General features: G+C 36.0%; 1 protein-coding gene across 1 annotated transcript in view; it reads right to left on the bottom strand.

Moving 5' to 3' along the window:
- Positions 1–20,562, bottom strand: part of myo10l1 (myosin X, like 1) — a 70,203-nt gene that overhangs the window by 9,360 nt on the left and 40,281 nt on the right. The window contains 28 exon segments of the mRNA XM_048200702.1: positions 2,009–2,064; positions 2,146–2,190; positions 2,192–2,240; positions 2,339–2,434; positions 2,525–2,768; positions 2,954–3,077; positions 3,986–4,248; positions 4,251–4,782; positions 5,984–6,248; positions 6,804–6,910; positions 7,004–7,133; positions 7,229–7,353; positions 7,431–7,511; positions 7,739–7,847; positions 7,939–8,021; positions 8,133–8,201; positions 8,289–8,381; positions 8,532–8,598; positions 12,545–12,645; positions 12,734–12,880; positions 13,948–14,066; positions 15,047–15,176; positions 15,268–15,374; positions 15,497–15,581; positions 15,803–15,816; positions 18,332–18,456; positions 18,542–18,676; positions 19,653–19,840. Coding sequence (XP_048056659.1) covers positions 2,009–2,064; positions 2,146–2,190; positions 2,192–2,240; positions 2,339–2,434; positions 2,525–2,768; positions 2,954–3,077; positions 3,986–4,248; positions 4,251–4,782; positions 5,984–6,248; positions 6,804–6,910; positions 7,004–7,133; positions 7,229–7,353; positions 7,431–7,511; positions 7,739–7,847; positions 7,939–8,021; positions 8,133–8,201; positions 8,289–8,381; positions 8,532–8,598; positions 12,545–12,645; positions 12,734–12,880; positions 13,948–14,066; positions 15,047–15,176; positions 15,268–15,374; positions 15,497–15,581; positions 15,803–15,816; positions 18,332–18,456; positions 18,542–18,676; positions 19,653–19,840 — 3,689 coding nt within the window.

Below are 20,562 nucleotides of genomic sequence, written 5' to 3'. Positions count from 1 at the left end.
AAATTCAAAGATTAAAGGTGTAGTCAATGTTCCCTCTAAGCTGCGCGCGTGCGCGGCCGCACACTTCTGAAGCCGCTGCCGCGCAGAAGAAATAATTGCCGCGCAGAGAACAGACATGAAAATGATAGTAGTAGTTTAAATGAGAAATAATTGCAGTGCTCTGGACAACCGCTATAGAGTTATTATCGCTATAGAGTTGGAAACGGTGAATGCTGTTTACAGGTTTCATAGAAAGAGAACGATTGAGCGCGTGCGCAAATCAGTCGCGGTAAGAATTCTGTAATGTTTGCAACACGAAAAGAAATGTGAAATAAAACGTCATGTTTTAATGAAAAGTGGTGTAAATAACGGATGATGGGCACAGAATACTAACAAAACTCTGAGACATTTACAATCACACACCCACCACAGGTGTAGCTTGCAAACTCAAAATACATCAGTGATATACCTCAGTTTAAATAGATTTTTGTGTGTGGTGGTGGTGTGGGTTTCAGGGATGTTTAGATAACTATAAACGAGTTAACATTCACTTTTCTTAAAAATATTTAGCTATCAGTTTAAATGCTTCAGTTTGTTTTCACTATATAATATATTAAAACAAATGGAAGCATTTAAACTGATATAATACTGTATATCAGTTTAAATACTTAAATATTATATTATATTTTATTATATTATAATGTAAACCTAATAAAAAATTGATCTCACAAGGGGATTGTTTAGGGCTCCTTGCCACGAAAAATCTTAACCTCCTGGTATATAAAATCTGGGAGATTCATAAGCAATAAACATGTAATTTTGATGATTTAACACTGTCTGTTGCTTATAATTGACTGTACAAAAACACATTATGGTTTTCCCAAACCATCATTGTAACTGCTCATATTATATTATTATAAACAATTGAACTGTCCTGAAATTATTGATTAGAAATTATTTTTTAATAGAATTTCTTGGTAAAGACTAGTACAGTTAATACAGCAATGTGAAAAAATCTCAAGTAACCTAAAATGTGCTTAATTTAGTGACTGAACTGCTTATTTTCAAACATATTATTTAATAAATCACTAAGTTACATCAAGGGTCAAATAAAATAGAAACGGCACATTAAAGTTAAATGTTACAGTTGCAAGATAAAACCATTTTTTTGTGTGTGTGTGTTTACGTTCATTGTACAGGTCTGATATAAAGTATGTTTTTGCTCAGGTGGCCAAAATGTGCGCTCAACAGAGAAAAGTTTTGCTCAGCGAGAAAAAAAATTAGAGGGAACATTGGGTGTAGTGTGTAATTTCTGTGGCACTAGCATAACATAAACATTAAAATATTCATATTTTGATACCATCAAAGAGTCAAACAACAAATGACTTGCGCATAATGGACCCTTTTCATAGTGATGATACATGATGCATCACTGTGATGAACATCGTAAAACTAGGAATGTTTTATTTAAAAATCGATTGCACATTTATAACCGTATATTTTGTTACATTACCACTAATTATTTGCATGTTGTTTCTAATACAACAACTGAAGGAGTGACTGACTGCAAATTTGTTTTTCTTCTTCAATCTCTCACTATTTTTTTCCTCTTTTGGAAAGTCATAGAATTGCTTTTGGCTATTGAACACAAAAATTATAAATATAGTATGTCATTAAATATTTGTTGTAGTTTCCATTCACCTCTATAGAAGTTTACCCAACTATAATGGCTTCTGCTTCTGAGAACGCCGGAAATGTGAAAAGAGTCCATTGCTTATTATGCTTGGATAAGAGGAAGTATTTCAAAATGTAAAAAATTACACACTTTAAAATAACACAACTTTAAGTGCTGTATATGGGTGTAATGGTACACAAAACTCACGGTTCGGTAAGTACCTCGGGTTTGTAATGCATTCGGTACACACGTGCACCGTACCGAAAGCCCTGTACCGAAACGGTTCGTTACGAATACGTGTACCGTTACACCCCTAGTGCTGTAAGCAAACTCTGCACTTGTGATGACTCTCACCTGTCAGGATTGTCTGAAGCACAAACTGAATCAATCAATCCAACATCCAGTGTGCCCTGAGAGAAAGAGAAAAAAACAGTTGTCAAAAGAGGAAGGAACTTTAACAGTGAAAGTGCATGAAGGGTAAGGACACTGACCACAGCGTTCTTTGGGTTGGCCTGCTCATGTGACATCTCCAGTAAGCTGCTCTGGTGTGGCAATGTGGACCCGACTCAACACGGTAAACCAACCACTAAGAGAAAGAGAGCAAAAGACAGAGTGCAGAGTGAGAGAGAGCAATTTGGCCCAATTATAAAAACGCACAGGTATAAAATTGTCAGCAAATTGTACCTGGCATCCTCTGGTGACTCGGCAAACACCTGGTATGTTCTTTCATCTGTCACAATATTCAGAGCATTCTCTTTCTCATGGTTATCCACAATCTCCCTAAAAACGGGGGGAAAAAATTCAGGATGATCTAGGGTTTCTGACACCTATTGATACCACAGTTCTGCTTCCTATTCCTCTCAAACTTACTTGGCTGAACGAATGTCAATTGTCCCTTTCAGCTTCTCCTCGCTGTCATTCTCAAAGTACATGAGCTTGGAGTCACGCAGAACGAACCAGCGCATCTTCCAGTTCCTGCGAGAGAGTGTGGAAAGTCCGCCTCCCTTCTTGTACAGCCAGCCTGACTTTAACGACTCCTGTTTAGAGCGAAACCACATGAAGGTGTCGTCCTTCAAAACACACCAACGCCTGCGCCACGGGATCATCAACCCAGCTGTGGATGAGACGGAAAAAGATTTATACTTTCATACATAATCAAGTAGAGAACAACATTGTCCAAGCTGATTTTTTTTTTAAGAGATGGTATTACATTATAATGTATTTGACAATGGGAGTTAAAAATATTTGAGGACCATTGCATTAGGGACTTAAAAAAAATGTAATCATTTGATTTCTCACCCTTCATGTAAAGGTAACTGTGGAAGTACGGAGGTCCGTTCCCATTCAAGATGTTGACTTTACCGTTGGATACCTCTTCATCTGTGTCCACGTACCCATCATGCTCGTCATCGCTATCAGCATACTGAAAGAGACACAGACAGAGTGAATCGTCAGCCAGGGGGCAAGCATGTGTGTGTACCTAATTACTCACATTTTAGGGACAAATTGTACACAGAAGTGAACTAAACCTGACAAAACCTCCTTTTGGGGACATATGGGCACATGATTGAAAGCTTGTTTCCACCACTAAATAAAAAATAAAAAATGTAATTGCAACTTTTTATCTCACAATTCTGACTTCTTTTCTCAGAATTGCAAGTTTATATCTCACAATTCTGACTTTATAACTTGCAATTCTGACTTTTTTCTCGCAATTGCGAGTTTATATCACACAATTCTGACTTTATAATACAATTGCGAGTTTATATCATGCAATTCTGAGAAAAAAAACGTTAGAATTGCGAGATATAAACTCGCAATTGCGAGATATAAACTCATAATTATGACTTTTTTTCTCGCAATTCTGACATTATAACTTGCAATTCTAACTTTTTTATTGTGAGGAAAAAAGTCAGAATTGTGAGATAAAAAGTCGCAATTACCTTTTTTATTTTTTTATTCAGTGGTTCAAACAAGCTTCCATACATATCCTCAGTGGTAAAAACAATATAAAAATAAAGTAAATATTTTTTTTAATTGTAAAAATGTAAAATGTATCTATTTATAATTAGCTGTATATAAAAACAATACAATTCTATGGAATGTCCCCATTTAGATAACAAAGTATGTCTCTGTGTGTGAAGTTTAATTTTGCACTCATTATTTTTTTATTTGACAGTATTTTGGTCCAGAAGAATGATGAGGAAGACAAAGTCCCTTTTAAAGAAAGTCAGTTCACTTGGTGGCCATGTTTGCAATGTCTCCGGGCAGCTATTTCGGACATTAAAGACCCATTTTGAGAAACACGTGCATATTCTCTAAGAAACTCACTGAGTCTGAGCTGCGGTTGTAGGACTCCTGGCTTGCGTTGGTGCAGGTGGACTTGCGTGCATGTTCTGTGTCTGTTGCCGCAGTGCTGCTGTGTCCATCTTCCAGATCGTCTTGGTCGTAGTCCGACTCGCCATCCCCGGGCACGCTGTAGATAGGTTCCTCTGTGTCCGGCAGAGACTCCGCTGCTGTCAGCCTGCTGGTGCGGTCTGCGTCCTCTCCCTCCTTTTTCCCATCCACCTCTTTAACTGTTTTAGCCTCCTCAGACTTTCATCTTCCTTTTTGGTTTCACCAGGGAGAGGGGGAGGAGGTGGAGGAGGAGGAGGGGGAGGAGGTGGGGGCGGAGCCCCAGGTGGAACATTGGGTGCAGATGGGGCCACCGTGCCCTCGGCGAAAGCGGGAGGAGGAGGTGGCAGAGTGGCTAAGATCTCCTGATCCACTGGACCTTCTGCTGGAGGAGGGAACTCGGGAAGTGGTATGCACTCTTCCTCTGCGTGGAAGCCTTCGTCTACCTCTTCCTCAGTGGCAGCTGCCGGTCTGGAGGCAGGTTGTTTAGGATCACCAGGGATGACTTCTGGACCTCCGGTGTCGAGTAGTTCGAGGAATTCAGTGGCAACACGGGAAGCCTTCTTTTTCTGACGCAGGATCTCGGCATCACGCCGCAATCTGAGTTCTTGTCTCGAGCTCTCACGTAGCATAGACACACCGTCTTCTCTTTTCTTCTGCAGACGCTCAATCTCTCGCTCCAAGCGCAGAATTTCCTCCATCTGACGGGTCTCTTCCTCAGCAGTGGGTGGAGGCTAAAGGAAGGCAGGAGAGAGGGAAGATACAGAAACACTGGTTAGAGAAAAACAAATATTACAAACACGTTGACACCACCTGTCTGCAAATATGACAGGTTTTTAGAAAAAAATCTATGATTTGACAGGTTGACTGCATGGATTTACATGTATGTTTTGGAGGAGGGGTCTCAAATTTTCATTAAGAATAAGAAATTTAGAAAAGAAAAAAAATGTCAAAAATGTGGTTGAAAATTTGTGGAAGCCCATTTTCGCCACATAAGAAAAAAATTCAAAGTCAATTATGACAAAAAATATCTCATAAATATAACTTAGTGTGTTAGTATTTAGTATTATCTCATAATTTGTCTTTTTGATATTATGACTTTTATGTCATAATTATGATTTAACAAAGCATTTTTTAAGCTGGCATAAAAAGTGAAATTGTGAGATAAAAAGTCAATTATGACAAAAATCTTGACTTTTTATTGCATAATTATGACTTAGTATGTCATGAATTTTTACCTCATAATTTGTCTTTTCTGGCATAAAAAGTCAATTTTGACTCAAAAAGTCACAATTGTGGCAGAACATTGAAAATATGGCATAAAAGCTAAAATTATGGCAAAAATCAATTCTGACAAAGTCTAAATTATGATAAAAGTCAATGTTATGAAATAAAAAGTCATAATTATGACATAAAAGTTAAGATTCTCATTCATAATTATGACTTGTGTCAATTATGACTTTATCTCAAAACTTTGACCTTTGTCTCTTAATTTAGACTGTCAGAATTACATTTTACCATAATAGCTTTAGCTTTTATGTCATATTTTCATTTCTCTCATTTTCATGTTTTTTTATTTCACAATTGTGATTTTTTTATGTCATAATTATGACTTACCAATTTTTTTTCTTATGTGGCGGAAATGGGCTTCCACAGAAAAAAGAAAATGTTATGTGACAAAATTACAGCCAATCAGCATTTTAAAGTTCAGCTAAACATATATATTGCATATTCATGAGGTCAAGTTTCAAAGTTTGAAGCAAGTTAAACTGTTTATCATTTGTTAAATATACCCAGAACAAACAAAAAAAATACAAAATAAAAATTTGGAAACTTCACCAAAGGAACAGCAAATCACCCACTCAAGGGGCGAGTGTGATTTTTGCTAATATTCATGTTCTCTAAGCTTTTAAAAGAAACATTAAAGTCACTTACCTCTGCTGCCCCTTCCTCTCCTTCCTTTTCATGATCTCCCTCTGTTTTCTTCTCCTCTTCTTCTTTCTTTTTCTTTTCCTCCTCCTCTCTCTTCCTCTTCTCCTCTCGTAGTTTGCGGCAGACTCCTCTTGCCACTTGCCCTCGCCTGTGTTTCTGGAGAACCAGCGCAGCTGCACGTTTACGCTGAAACCGCCGTCGATAGAGATGAGCGCGGTAGTTCTTCTGGATTGTCACAATGCTTTCCAGAGCCTTCTTAAAGTTCTTTCTGTAGTCGGTACAAAATTTAAGTTCCCTTAAAATAAGTAACTGTGTTTAACTGGCAAATGACATCATTTGAAAGGTGTGACTAAGACACTACTTGATTGTTGTCATGTCAAGGGCCCTGTTTACACCTGGTATTGATCGATTGGATCACAAGTGCACGAGGGAGACACATTCCCATTTACACCTGGTGTTTAAATCGGTCTCTTTTGTCCACTTTCAACCACTTCTATCCTGATTTCTCTGAGGGGAGGATCGGGGTGGGTAAATCTATGGGCTTTTTCAGATCTTTCGATCTAACGGACGAAATAAACGTACGCAATTTACATATAAACGCAACGAGAGACAACGTAAATAGAGCAGCAGCTTCCGTTTCTACTCTGACAGCTGCAAGACCACGCCGAACAAAGTTATATAGGTATGTGTGTGTTTTGAAGAAGTGGGTGACATGTTAAAATCCAAAAGGATATTAAAAAAATGTTGTTTATTGAGATGTTTTGGAAACTATATCAAATGCAATCTAACGTAATCTGTGCAAAAAAACAAGAAATACACACACCTTGCTATATATCTCAGAAGATAGGCTCGTATGATCAGACCGGCTTTGCTTCGAACTTCATCTCTCTGCTTCTCCAGCTTCTGTTCCAAAGATTCCTTTAGGAACACCTAGGGATCAAAGGTTATCACAGGTTAGTGCCATCATACATAAACACAAGTGAAAATGTGTAAGCACAGTTATAGAGGTCAAAGGTCACTCACCTTGGTCTTTCCAAACTGCCACTCCTTTTTGGTCCTGTCATAGAGTGTCAGCAAATCTGTGCTCTTCTTTTTCTCATCTCCATTGGAAGCCACAGCTGTCTTTTCCTTCTCTTTGAGAATGATCTTATATCTGATGTGCACAACCACAAACACAAAATCATAAACGTCTCCCAGAAAACATGAGCCAACAAAAACTCATGCATCTGTATGTGTTTTAACACTTACCTGCTGAAGAAGTCTTTAAAGGTGCGTCTGACAGGGAATCCGGCTCTGCGGATCTTCACTGTCTCCAACATGCCAGAGTACCGCAACTGATTCAGAACCACATCTGGGTCAAACTTGTTTGGGTTCTATAGAAGAGAAAGTTATTACAATGTGTTTTTATTTTATTTTTCAAATTTTCATTGGTTGAAGTGACTGCTCTAACCTTGTCCATGTTAGGTTTGATGCAGCGCACAAAGAAAGGGTTGGATACACTGAGAGTGGCCATTAGAGAATGAAGAGAGTCCTGAAGGAGAGAAGAGACAATGCCAATCAAATGTCTATAATCACTGACAAGTCAGAAGAGACTGCAGGCAATATGTGAATAAGACACAGGCTTGACTGACTAGTGAATTTGCTCCTGATTGTTTAAACAGTAAAATTCTGAATGCTTTGAAAAATTCAGCATTTTAGCATGTTCAATTTTAGGTCTATTATTAAGACGAAAGTCTTGATGTGGAAGCTATATCTCACTCTGAACTGAGAGCTGACAGTGGGCTTTTTTCTGGCCGTGCCCATCTTCAAGGTCTCCTCATTGTTTCTGCTGCTTACTTGCTCAAAAAGGTCATAGATGAAATCCAATCTGCACACACAGAATCACTCACAGGTTAAACTACACAAGAACAAAACTGCCTCAGCTTGTTTGAGTTTATAATTTTGTGTTTGTGTCTTACCTACTATCCTTCAGCATGTTCAGTATATCATCTCTAAATGTGTCTCTGTTCTTCTCTAAAATCCCCCTTCCATCATATAAGACCTATAAAAGGAAGACAAAAATATAAAAAGAAAAAAGAAAAACAGGCACACAGACTGACAGATATATAGACAGATAGATAAACCGACAGACATATAGAGACACGTCATATACCTCTCCTGCATAGTGCTTTATTCCAAACTGATGGTCTGCCAGTCTGGGTTTCACATAGTAGGGATTAGTCTGGAAAAACAACCTCAATTGTGAGTTTATTCATGTTATGCTTGGTTGAATTGTGTTATGTCCCTGTATGTTAAGAATATAACTCACAGAGTGTCTGCCATGCAGTTTCTCCAGCAGTGTGAAGTCAGTGCCTTTTGGAAATCGGCTCTCCTCATTAATCAGAGCTAACATGCCCAGTTTCTGTACAAACACAGAAACTTAGACACAAAACTGAAAACTTCTACTACTGTAATAATCAAATTGAACTTTGATTGAATGAATGTATAAATAGTCAGTCAGACTAAATTAAAAGTTATTTTTTTTCCTGACAGCTAACCATATTTGGTTTACCTTCTCAATCAGATCCAGGCATTCTGCATTGTCCATCCAATCAATGGCTTCCCAGTGAATCCCTTCCCTGTATAACAGAATTCATTAGTTTTAGTATACAAAATCTTTTCAAATGCTTACTTTGACGCGTTGGGGTTTCAAAAAATTCATAATGAGATTGTCAAACTAATCCATATGAATTGAGTGGTTTAGTCCAAATTTTTCGAAAAGACTCACTTTATATGATGAACAGATTGAATTTAGGCTTTTATTCACATATAAACACTGATCAGAGAACATAAACAGAAGCTCAATCAAGCCTACTTGATGTGCAAGAACCAACCTCTTCTGGAAGCTTCAACGTGAATGAATCTCATCGGTTCTCACACATCAAGCAAACATGTTAGAGCTTCCGTTTACCATAACTGATGTGTGCGTTGATGAATGTTTATATGTGAATAAAAGCCTATAAAGTGATTGTGTCTCTTCAGAAAATCTGGACTAAACCACTCAATTCACATGGATTAGTTTTACAATCTTTTTATGAACTTTTTGAAGCATCAAAGTGGTAGTTGGGTGGACTGTCAATGGAGGGACAAAAATCACTAAGATTTCATTAAAAAAATCTTAATTTGTGTTCCGAAGATGAATAAAAGTCTTACGGGTTTGGAACAACATGAGGGTGAGTAGAATTTTCATTTTGGGGTGAACTAACCCTTTAAATTGCATTTGAAATAACTTTTCAGGTGATCTGGCACTTAAGAGATACAATACACATGTAAGAATAGATAATAGCAGACCAAATCATTGTTGATGGCGTTGAAATTCTGCAGCAGAGCCATGACATCTCAGATCATTATCTAGTCTTGTGTATACTCCATTTAGCCAAGGCTCCAAAACCATCTCCCTGTTACAAATATGGTTAAACTATCACCCCTACCAATAAAGATTACTTTATAAATAATCTTCCTGATCAGTTTCAACTCCTAAGCATACCAGATAGCTTAGAAGAACTCGATGTTGCAACAGAAACTACTCTCTCTTTTCCAGCACTTTAGACACGTTTGCTCCTTTGTGGTTAAAAAAAGATGAAGGAAAATAGCCCGCCGCTGTGGTATAACAAGCACACTCGTGCCCTCAAGAGAGCAGCCCGAAAAATGGAACGCAGCTGGAAGAAAACACAACTAGAGGTATTTCGCATTTCATGAAAGGACAGTGTTACTGCATACAGAAAGGCCGTAAAAACTGCTAGATCTGCTTTTCGACTCTCTTAGAAGAGAACAAACACAAAGGTATTTATTTGATACAGTGGCTAGATTAACAAGAAATAAAGCATCAACTTCAGACATTTCCAAAAAGCACAGCAGCAATGACTTTATGAATTTCTTTACCTTACAAGATTGATACTATTAGAGAGAAAATTATAACCATGTAACCATCTGCTACAGTATTGCGTCAGACGTCGTGTAATAGACCCCGAGGAACAATTCCATTCATTCTTTGCTACAGGAGTTGAAGGATTGTCTAAACTTGTTAAATCATCAAAATCAACAATATGTATGTTAGACCCTATACAGACTAAGCTACTGAAAGAGATGTTTCCAGAAGTCATAGATCTTCTTAATATTAATTATTCATCATTGTCATTAGGTTACGTACTAAAAACTGTTAATCTGGCAGTTATTAAACCTCTCATTAAAAAAGAACAACTTAATTCTAGAGAATTAGTTAATTACAGACCGATCTTGAATCTCCCTTTTCTGTCAAAAAAAAAGACAATTGAAAAGGCAGTATCCTCACAACTATGTTCCTTCTTAGAAAGAAATTGTATCTATAAAGATCTAGACTATATTATAGTACTGAGATTGCTCTAATTAGAGTTACAAATGATTTGCTTTTATCATCCGATCGAGTTTGTATCTCTCTATTAGTGTTACTAGATCTTAGAGCTGCATTTGATACTATCAACCACAACATTCTTTTGAATAGACTCGAAAATTATGTTGCCATTAGCATAATTGCATTGTTATGCTCAAATCATACTTATCTGACCATTATCAATTTGTAACAGTAAATGAAGAGGTGTCATATTACAAGTTCAGTATGGAGTACTGCAAGGCTCAGTACTAGGACCACTGCTTTTCACCCTGTACATGCTACCCTGGAGATATCATTAGAAGCATGGTGTTAGTTTTCACTCTTACACTGATGATACTAAGCTCTATGTTTCTTTACGCCCTGACGAAACACACCAATTCACAAAATTAATGGAATGCAGTAATTTCCAACTAAATTCTAAAAAAACCCAGAGGATTTAATTATTGGACCAAAAACCTTCACATGTAATAACCTAGAATACTGTCTAACACTTGATGGCTGCTCTGTCAAGTCTTTGATGTCAGTTAGGAATCTAGGTGTGCTCTTCGATACCAATCTTTCATTTGAAAGCCACATTTCTAGCATCTGTAAAACTGCATTTTTCCATCTTAAAAATATATCTAAATTATGACATATGCTCTCAATGCCAAATGCAGAAAAGTTAGTTCATGCGTTCATGACATCAAGGCTAGATTATTGTAATGCTCTACTGGGTGGTTGCCCTGCACGCTTAATAAACAAACTCCAGCTGGTCCAATATGCAGCAGCTAGAGTTCTTACTAGAACCAGGAAATATGACCGTATTGGCCCGGTTCTGTCAACACTGCATTGGCTCCCTATTAAACACTGCACACATTTTAAAATCTTGCTAATTACTTACAAAGAACTAAATAGTTTAGCTCCTCAGTACTTGATTAAGCTCTTAATGTGTTATAGTCCTTCGCATCTATTGCAGTCTCAAAATTCTGGCCTGTTGATAATACCTATAATATCAAAATCTACTGCGGGTGGTAGATCCTTTTACTATTTAACACCTAAACTCTGGAACAGTCTTCCTAACCTTGTTCGGGAAGCAGACAAACTCTGTCAGTTTAAATCTAGACAAAAAACACATCTCTTTAACCTGGCATACACATAACACATTATCAGATTTCTATAATTCAAATCCTTTAAAGGATTGTTAGGCTGCATAAATTAGGTCAACCGGAACCGGGAACACTTCCCATAACACTAGATGTACCTGTTACATCGTAAGAAAAATGGCTTCTTAGCTAATATTAGTCTATCTGTCTCATCCTTATCCTAAGGTTACCGTAGTCAGCCGGATCCAGATCAGATGGTGGACCTGCACCTAGACACGACCTCATCGCAGCCCTGAATGTCAGCAGAGACCGTGTCTACTAGAACAATCCCCTGTGAAGACCTCATCGACACGACAGCCATCGGCACAGATCCTCAGCAAAGACCACAAGAACCAGACAAGTCTTCTGCACAGACCTCTATGGCACGCTTCGTCTCCAAACCAGCGTGATGAATACGATCTTCAAGCAGAAGGAACTGGATGAAATATTTTGAATGCTACCGATCCACAATCTGACTTCTGACTTGTGATGCAACCTGAATCGTAATCACACCGTGTTCGTCCGTTGGCCAGAGGAGAACTACCCTCCGACTGAGCCTGGTTTCTCCCAAGGTTTTTTTCTCCATTTCTGTCACCTGATGGAGTTTGGGTTCCTTGCCACTGTCGCCTCTGGCTTGCTTAGTTGGGGACACTTAATATTCAGCAATGTTACTGATTCGACTGCACTGACACCATTGGATGAGAACTCAACTTTGCTGGATAATGAAATCACTGTTTTCTGCAGAGCTGCTTTATAGCTGAATTGAACTCATTTCATAATTGATGTACTTTCCACAGTTATTGAACTGAAATGAATCAACACTGAACTGATTTAAACTGAATAAAGACTGTTTACTATTGTCTTTTAGAGCTGCTTTACAGCAGAGTTGAATTCTGTAGGCATCATTGAATCGTTATTTTCCTGCTTATCACTGTAAAGCTGCTTTGAAACAATCTTTTTTGTATGAAGCACTATATAAATAAAGGTGACTTGACTTGACTTGACTTTCATGCACTCATGGTTGTCTGTCTTTACCTGTTGTATTCCAGTTGCTCCAGAGAGAAAATATGTTTGTTGAAATATTCTTGCAGTTTCTCATTAGCATAATTAATGTTGAACTGCTCAAAACGGTTCACCTACAGAACACAGAAATACTTGTGTTAGATCTCAGTAAAAAATATTATGTGTGTGTCTATCTGTGTGATGATCCATGTGGCCTCACACCTCAAAGTTCTCAAAACCAAAGATATCCAGGATTCCAATAGACTTGAAATTATCTTTGCCCTTTATCTTCTGATTAATTCGCATGATGATCCACGAGAAGCACTGAGAATAAAGCGCCATGGCAACTGAATCCCGGGAATCTATCGCCTGTCAATGAAAAATGACAAAAAGAAAATGGGCAAGTGGAGACAGAAAGGATAAATGCCAAACTATTGAAACTACTGAAAGCATGTCATTACGAGATATTTTTATATATATACATATTTTATATATATAAATTTATATTTATAAAATATAAATTATATATAAATATTATATATATATATATATATATATATATATATATATATATATTTATATTTTTTTTTTTTTTTTTTTTTAATATTTTTACTAGTGGGTGCAGGACACTATAGTTCATTTATGTAAGTGAGGATAGTAAAATAAAGTAAACTGTGACATATTATACCCAAAAATTCTTCATACAGTGGACTACCAGTAAAACTTTGGAACCAAAAATTATTCAGACCCTTTGACCTGACCCTGATTTGCTTAAGTGTTATCTGACATAATTATGATTATTTTTTTCTGACACAGTTTAACTCTGAGATCTATATATATATATATATATATATATATATATATATAGTGCTGTCAAAATTAATGTGTTTACCCATGCAAATAATTTTTTTTCAGTTTAACGCATTAAAAATATTTAACGCAATTAACACAGCATCCATTTTTTTCCATCATCCTTTAGCTAGCATTACATTATATGATCACACTATCATTTATTCAAGTGCTATTAAACCATTCAAGCATGATAAGATACAAAACTGGCACGCTGTCTGTGAGCGCCCCAGGTGCATTGAGTTCTCTTTTGCGCTTGAACAGACAAAAACACACAAAATTATGCAAAAATGCCTGCTTTGTCAAGTATTCTTCTAAGCACAGTCTTGAATGAGTCATATAAAGTCTTAAATGAACACAAAGAGTTGTGAAAAAATAGGATACAGATCTGCGTCATGAGCGGCAAGTCTTAAAGTGACAGCAGCCTAATAAACATGCTACAGTCTGTCATTAATGTTAATCAAAGATCAAAAGAAAAAGAAAATCACTCACTGCTCTTAGTAACTAAATAACTTTTGTAGGTATAATAATAATTAATCTATATTTAATTCATAAATGATGTAGTGAACACTGTGAAGTGATTGTACCTGTTCCACTGTGAGTGGAGAGCAGATCTCTTCTCCTCTGAGGATCATGGAACGCTGTGTCAGAACTTCAGACAACTGAAAACAGTCCAGGCCCAGGAGCTCGCTCACATTAGTTACGACTACAGGAAGTAGAGAAGAAAATTACAAACACATATTAGTGTCATCTGTGTAAGGGATAATCCACAGCTAGGTGTGCATTACATGGATTTAATGTACTATGTGGAGGCAAAGAAACACCCAAAGTGAAAGATAAAGTAGTGTGGCAATATTACATTTATTTGATTGGATTATAACATCTATTTTAATAAATTATCGAGAGAGAGAGAGAGAGAGAGAGAGAGAGAGAGAGATGCATGTGAATTACCTGCATCTGTTCAGTGTCTCTCTTCTAACAATGAAGCTGTGAGTTTAATTACTTCAAAAACAGCGTTACCACCTCATTGCTGAGTAATACGGTTGTTAAGTCTGACGTCACGTGGCAGCGTTTCCGGGTCCAAACGCTCTATCTCATACCACAAGAAAACAACAAACGGTGCTAATATACACACATGATGTGGTGTAATACTATCAAAAAAATATAATAATAACCTTTATCTACATACCAAAATCCCAGATGGCCAGACAGTGATGAATCTTTTATAAATCGTTAAAATAATGTCTGTGACACTGTGAGCACGGAGACTGTTGTGCAGACTGTAAGTACTTTAAATGTTTAACTTTTTAAAATGTTGAATGTTTAATATGAATAAATAGTGCTCATAAACAGCCATCGCGATGGCATTCTCAAGTGAAATGAGGACCCAGAAATGGCGTTCCTTATGTCACAACTTAACAAGTGGATATAATGTAGCAAAGCAAATTTATTATGCTCCTGAATGTTTTTGTGTGTGTGCAGAACAATCGCCAATCTCTGCGTGAAAGTGATATGTGTGTGTACGTGTGTGCTTCAATGAAAGCAGTGCATTAATATAGAACAGTGAACTGACTGAAACTACCTGTGCATTACACGGTTTGAATGCACACCTTTCAGCCAATCAGAATCAAATATTCTGACACACCATGGTACATCTATCAGTAAGAGATGAATGACATCTCTCACCCTGTTTGGTGGTGATCTGCGCGCCCCCTGCTGTCATGAACTCCACATTGCCGAGTTGCAGAACTCCAGACAGCAGTTTAAACATATCTCTGATCTCTTCCTCTGTGAACTCCATGACCTTCAGAGCCTCCTGGAGACAAAAAGAGAAAGAACGAACCATGAATCATGCTGATCATCTGTTTACAAACAGATTAACAAAAATCAATTTGATTTTTTTATACCATGACGTCGTCAAAATTCCGCTTGTCATCGAGACTGCGGTCCTTCACACATCCCGTCTGACTCAGGTAGTAAAATAACTCAGGGGAGTCTTCTAGAAAATATGTTTCTATAAACAGAGGGACATATGTAATCATTCAGTCTGTCAACATTCGTGTATATTTTAGTTGATATTAATACACCAGCATCATCTGCGTTATGTGTCTTTATATGCATTGTGTATTCGTTCACCCTTTTGGCTTTTGCTGGCCCCGGCCAGCAAAGCATAAAAGATGTGATAGTTTCTCTCCCCTGGATTCTGCCTTACCACTCGATTCTGGAACACAGATCAGATCACAGATGATGAGTGGGCGAGAATCTCACTTTGGCAGACACTGTTTCACTGCAAAATGGGGGAGTGATTCTGCCTTTGACAAGATATCCAGTGCCAAATCGTATTAACAGAACAATGGTTGGTTTTATACTGTGAACAGTTGATCACAGAAGATTGATTTCTGGTAGTTAGGGGTGAGTCACACAGCAGGCAGCAAGGTTTACCTTTTCAAGCAAATCTGAAGGGGCAAGAATTAAGGGAAATACAGGTACATGCAGCTTGTATTAAACTGTACTGTGAACATGGTTAAGCATGGGGGGAAACAAATCCCAGTTACCATAGTCACTGGGAAGAAAGATAGAAGTTATAACAACTGAACTATACCTGGCACAAAAAAAAAAAAAAAAAAAAAAAATCAAATGTGCATCATTCTGATGTATTTCAGTAAAAATGAATGGGTGACTATGGTAACTGCGATTTGTTTTCCCTAATGAGTGGACAGGTGCATACTCTACAGAAGAAAATCCCTATTGCATTATAACATTCTCTTGTGGAAAAAGAAGTACACTTTATTATACTTTTATAAAGAGTACTTACTGAAATAATATACTTTAAAATAATACTTATGTGTGTGTGAACAGAATGTAATGTTTTCTGACACTTAATTGTATTAAATGAAAGTGTATTACAGTATTACACTTTATTTATATTAAATGCAATTTGTTGAACTTACATTTACATTGAACTTACGTTACAATTTCCACCCACTTAGATAGGACTTAGAAATACATCTTTATATGTAATTTGTCAAATGTACTGTCAAGCATTAATATACTTAAATTTTATTGAAACCTGTATATAATGTATGTATATATATATATATATATATATATATATATATATATATATATATATATATATATATATATATATATATATACAGTACAGTCCAAAAGTTTGGAACCACTAAGATTTTTAATGTTTTTAACAGAAGTTTCGTCTGCTCACCAAGGCTACATTTATTTAATTAAAAATACAGTAAAAACAGTAATATTGTGAAATATTATTACAATTTAAAACAACTGTTTTCTATTCGAATATATTTCACAAAGTAATTTATTCCTGTGATGGCAAAGCTGAATTTTCAGCATCATTACTCCAGTCTTCAGTGTCACATGATCCTTCAGAAATCATTCTAATATGCTGATCTGCTGCTCAAGAAACATTTAATGTGTACAATTGTACAAAATATTTGGGTACGATATTTTTTTTCAGGATTATTTGATGAATAGAAAGTTCAAAAGAACAGTGTTTATCTGAAATCTAATCTTTTGTAACATTATAAATGTCTTTACTGCCACTTTTGATTGATTTAATGCATCCTTGCTGAATAAAAGTATTCATTTCTTTAATTTCTTTTCAAAAAAATAAAAATAAAAATTCTTACTGACCCCAAACTTTTGAACGGTAGTGTATAATGCTACAGAAGCTTTGTATTTCAGATAAATGCTGTTCTTTTGAACTTTCTATTCATCAAGGAATCCTGAAAAAAAAAGTACACAACTGTTTTCAACATTGAAAATAATCATAAATGTTTATTGAGCAGCAAATCAGCATATTAGAATGATTTCTGAAGGATCATGTGACACTGAAGACTGGAGTAACGATGCTGAAAATTCAGCTTTGCATCACAGGAATAAATTACTTTGTCAAATATATTTAAATAGTACACAGTTATTTTAAATTGTAATAATATTTCACAATATTACTGTTTTTTACTGTATTTTTAATTAAATAAATGTAGCCTTGGTGAGCAGACAAAACTTCTTTTAAAAACATTAAAAATCTTAGTGGTTCCAAACTTTTTGACTGTACTGTATATATATATATATATATATATATATATATATATATATATATATATATATATACAAATGTGTAATTACAAATATATATATATATATATATATATATATATATATATATATATATATATATATATATATATATATATATATATTGTAATTACACATTTGTAATGGTGAAATTGCAATTTCATACATTTAAAATGTTAACTTTAAATGTAATATTGAATAACACAGTGAAATTAAAATTATAATCAAGTCGGTTACACTATTTTAAGGTGTCTTTGTTACACTGTAATTATACATTTAAGTACTGAGTAATATTAAATAACTTCATGTACCTACTATAGGGTTAGGATTAGGGTTTGGTTTGGTTTGGGTTAGTCGCATGTAATTATGCACAATTTTAGTTATTACAATAGTAACTGCATATAACATAAGTAACAATGACACTGTCAAATAAAGTGTTACCATCAAGTACTTCACATGTGTTTTAGTGTGTTAGTCAGCACATCAAAGTGTACAGTACTTTTTTAAAGCATGACAAAATATTACAATAAATTAAAAAGTACTTTAGTGTACAACTTTTAATTTGACATTAATACAAAGTGCACTTTTTATAAGTACACTTAAGTGTGTTAAAAACAGTCATGAAAGTGTACTCTCTTTAAGTACATTTAAGTGTCTTTTTATTTCAGTAAAATCATGTTATCTGCAAGTACTATTTTTTTTTCATTCGTCTAAGATTTGAAGTACACTACAAGTGTACATTCAATACAATTAAGCGCACTTCTTTTTTTAAAAGGGTACGGTACCATCTGTAAAGGTCAAGAATGTCTCAGTATACAAAAACTACGTATGAACACATGTATACAGTTAGGAGGATACAGTCGACGATGCATCCTCCCTGGATGTTCCCACTTTGAGAGAAATGAAGCTGAATGAATTTTCCAAAACGACTAGAGTTGTTGTTGTAGACTGTTTTGGCATTTCCAAATGCTTCCATGATGGGGCTGCACAAGAAAGAAAGTAAAAAGGTTGTGCATTTGTGTGTGCATATAAAAGTGCTTAGGCTGTGTGTTAAGGCATGCGTTTTACCTGCTCTGTACAATGGCTTGCTCCACGCGCGTGCTCTTCTCTGTAGGCGGTGTCCCGGCAGAGTTTTGGCTCATGACAGACAGGAACTGCAGCAGTAGTTTGGTGCTTTCTGTTTTCCCAGCTCCACTTTCACCACTGTTAAACACATGCATACACACATTCATTTATGACCTTGACTGACATTTGTGTTACCCTAAATGAATTTGCAATGCTGTGAAATCTGATAGCAGTTTGTGGCAAAGGTCTAAGCCACAAATGCTCAAACTCAGCCTTTAGGTTTAACACAAATGAGATTAGTACACTGTGATAATATCTAATAATGGATCCCTATCAGTTCTCAGTCAGTGAATAAGGCCAAAAGAATTCCAAACAACACAAGGACGAATTTATTAAATATATTCATGTATTCAGGGTTTATACTAGATGCTATATTATCAGACAAGCCTGTTTTGTTTTATTTTCTAAAGTAAGTGTATGGAATTTAACTAGAAATTATACAATAATACAGTAAAATGTTTTTTCTGGGGGTCTGATAATTATATGTACAATAATAATATTGACTAGGGCTGAACAATCAATCGGAAAAATTATTACGATTATGATTGCAGCTGCTACTATTATTACCTTATTGTGAAAGGTGTTGATTACAGCATTATATTCATATTTACTTCCATTGCATCAAAGGTTACTATTTACAATGTGTTTTGCAGCATTGAGCATTGTAGCCAGTCACAGACATGTCTGTTGAGCGTGTGAACGCAACTGGCCAATCATAGGTGTTTAAATGAGTCACTATGCGGAAAGATTTAAAACTTTATGACTATAGTTATCATTCTAGTTATCATTCTTGTGGACGAGTCTTTACACTTACACTTTCTGATTCTGATTTGATTCTCCATGGTTTTTAATCATATTACAGCATTTAACAAATGATTTAAAAAAGGCAGACAAAGAATGCTTCATAAAGTCTTTCATTCCAAACAATGGAAGAATACAATCAATATTTACCACTTCATGAGCAAATTTGACTGAAAATCTCTTATTTATTTTCATGCTTGTTCTGCAAGTATGTCTGCTTGACTAAATTAAAAAAAATGTTTGAATGGCTTACCTAATCAGCACACACTGGCTATCATGTCTCTTCCATAAGCAGCGGTAACACTCATTGGCAATAGCAAAGATATGTGGCGGCAGCTCGCCCAAATGATGCTGACTGTACAGCTCCACTGCGGAGAGATCGTACAGCCCTCCGATCTGCTTATAAGGATTCACAGCCGCCAGGATAGAACCTATGTTAGTCTGAGAGACAGAGAAAGAGAGGCAGTTAAGGACTTTTGAAAGCCAGCAAATAGTAAAACAATAAAACCAGCAAATTGAAACATTTGTGATCAGTGCACATTTTAGTTTATATCCACAAATAAAAGGAAATTTAAAGGGAACTTTAACAATCAGAATGTGATCAGGTCATATTTCACATCAGAAGCTGGTTGTGTCAGGGTCAGTAGGCCATGAGAGGATTGTGGATGATGTGTGTCCTTATCTAAACGCACTGTAACAACATAAATCCATCTCTTTTAATATTGAATGCATCAGTACATGCAGGTGTTTATAATGTGTTTATGTGCAGGTGTGTGATTGCAATTTCCATATATTGAGGCAAACAACACCCATGCTCACTGGCCACCAGCAGTAATATGACTTGCTAATCTTAACAACGGCACCGTGATGAGATTAAACTGAGATTTTCCTGGATACCTGGAGAGTCGCCTAGGGCTGCACAACGATTAATCGCGATTAATCGTTTGCAAAATAAAAGTCTGTGTTTACGTAATAAATGTGTGTGTTCTGTGTATAATAATTATGTATATATAAATACACACACATACATATGTATATTTAAGAAAAATGGGTAACACTTTATAATAACTGCACACTATGAAGCATTAGTTAATAGTTATTTCATCACTTATAAAGCATTAATAGACATTAGTAAGTGGTTTATATATACAGCTATAATTGCT

This window comes from Megalobrama amblycephala, linkage group LG8 (assembly GCF_018812025.1).
Source record: "Megalobrama amblycephala isolate DHTTF-2021 linkage group LG8, ASM1881202v1, whole genome shotgun sequence".
NCBI classification, from domain to species: Eukaryota; Metazoa; Chordata; class Actinopteri; order Cypriniformes; family Xenocyprididae; genus Megalobrama; species Megalobrama amblycephala.
Note: the sequence above shows the minus strand (reverse complement) of the source record. Positions and strands in the feature narration are given on the sequence as shown.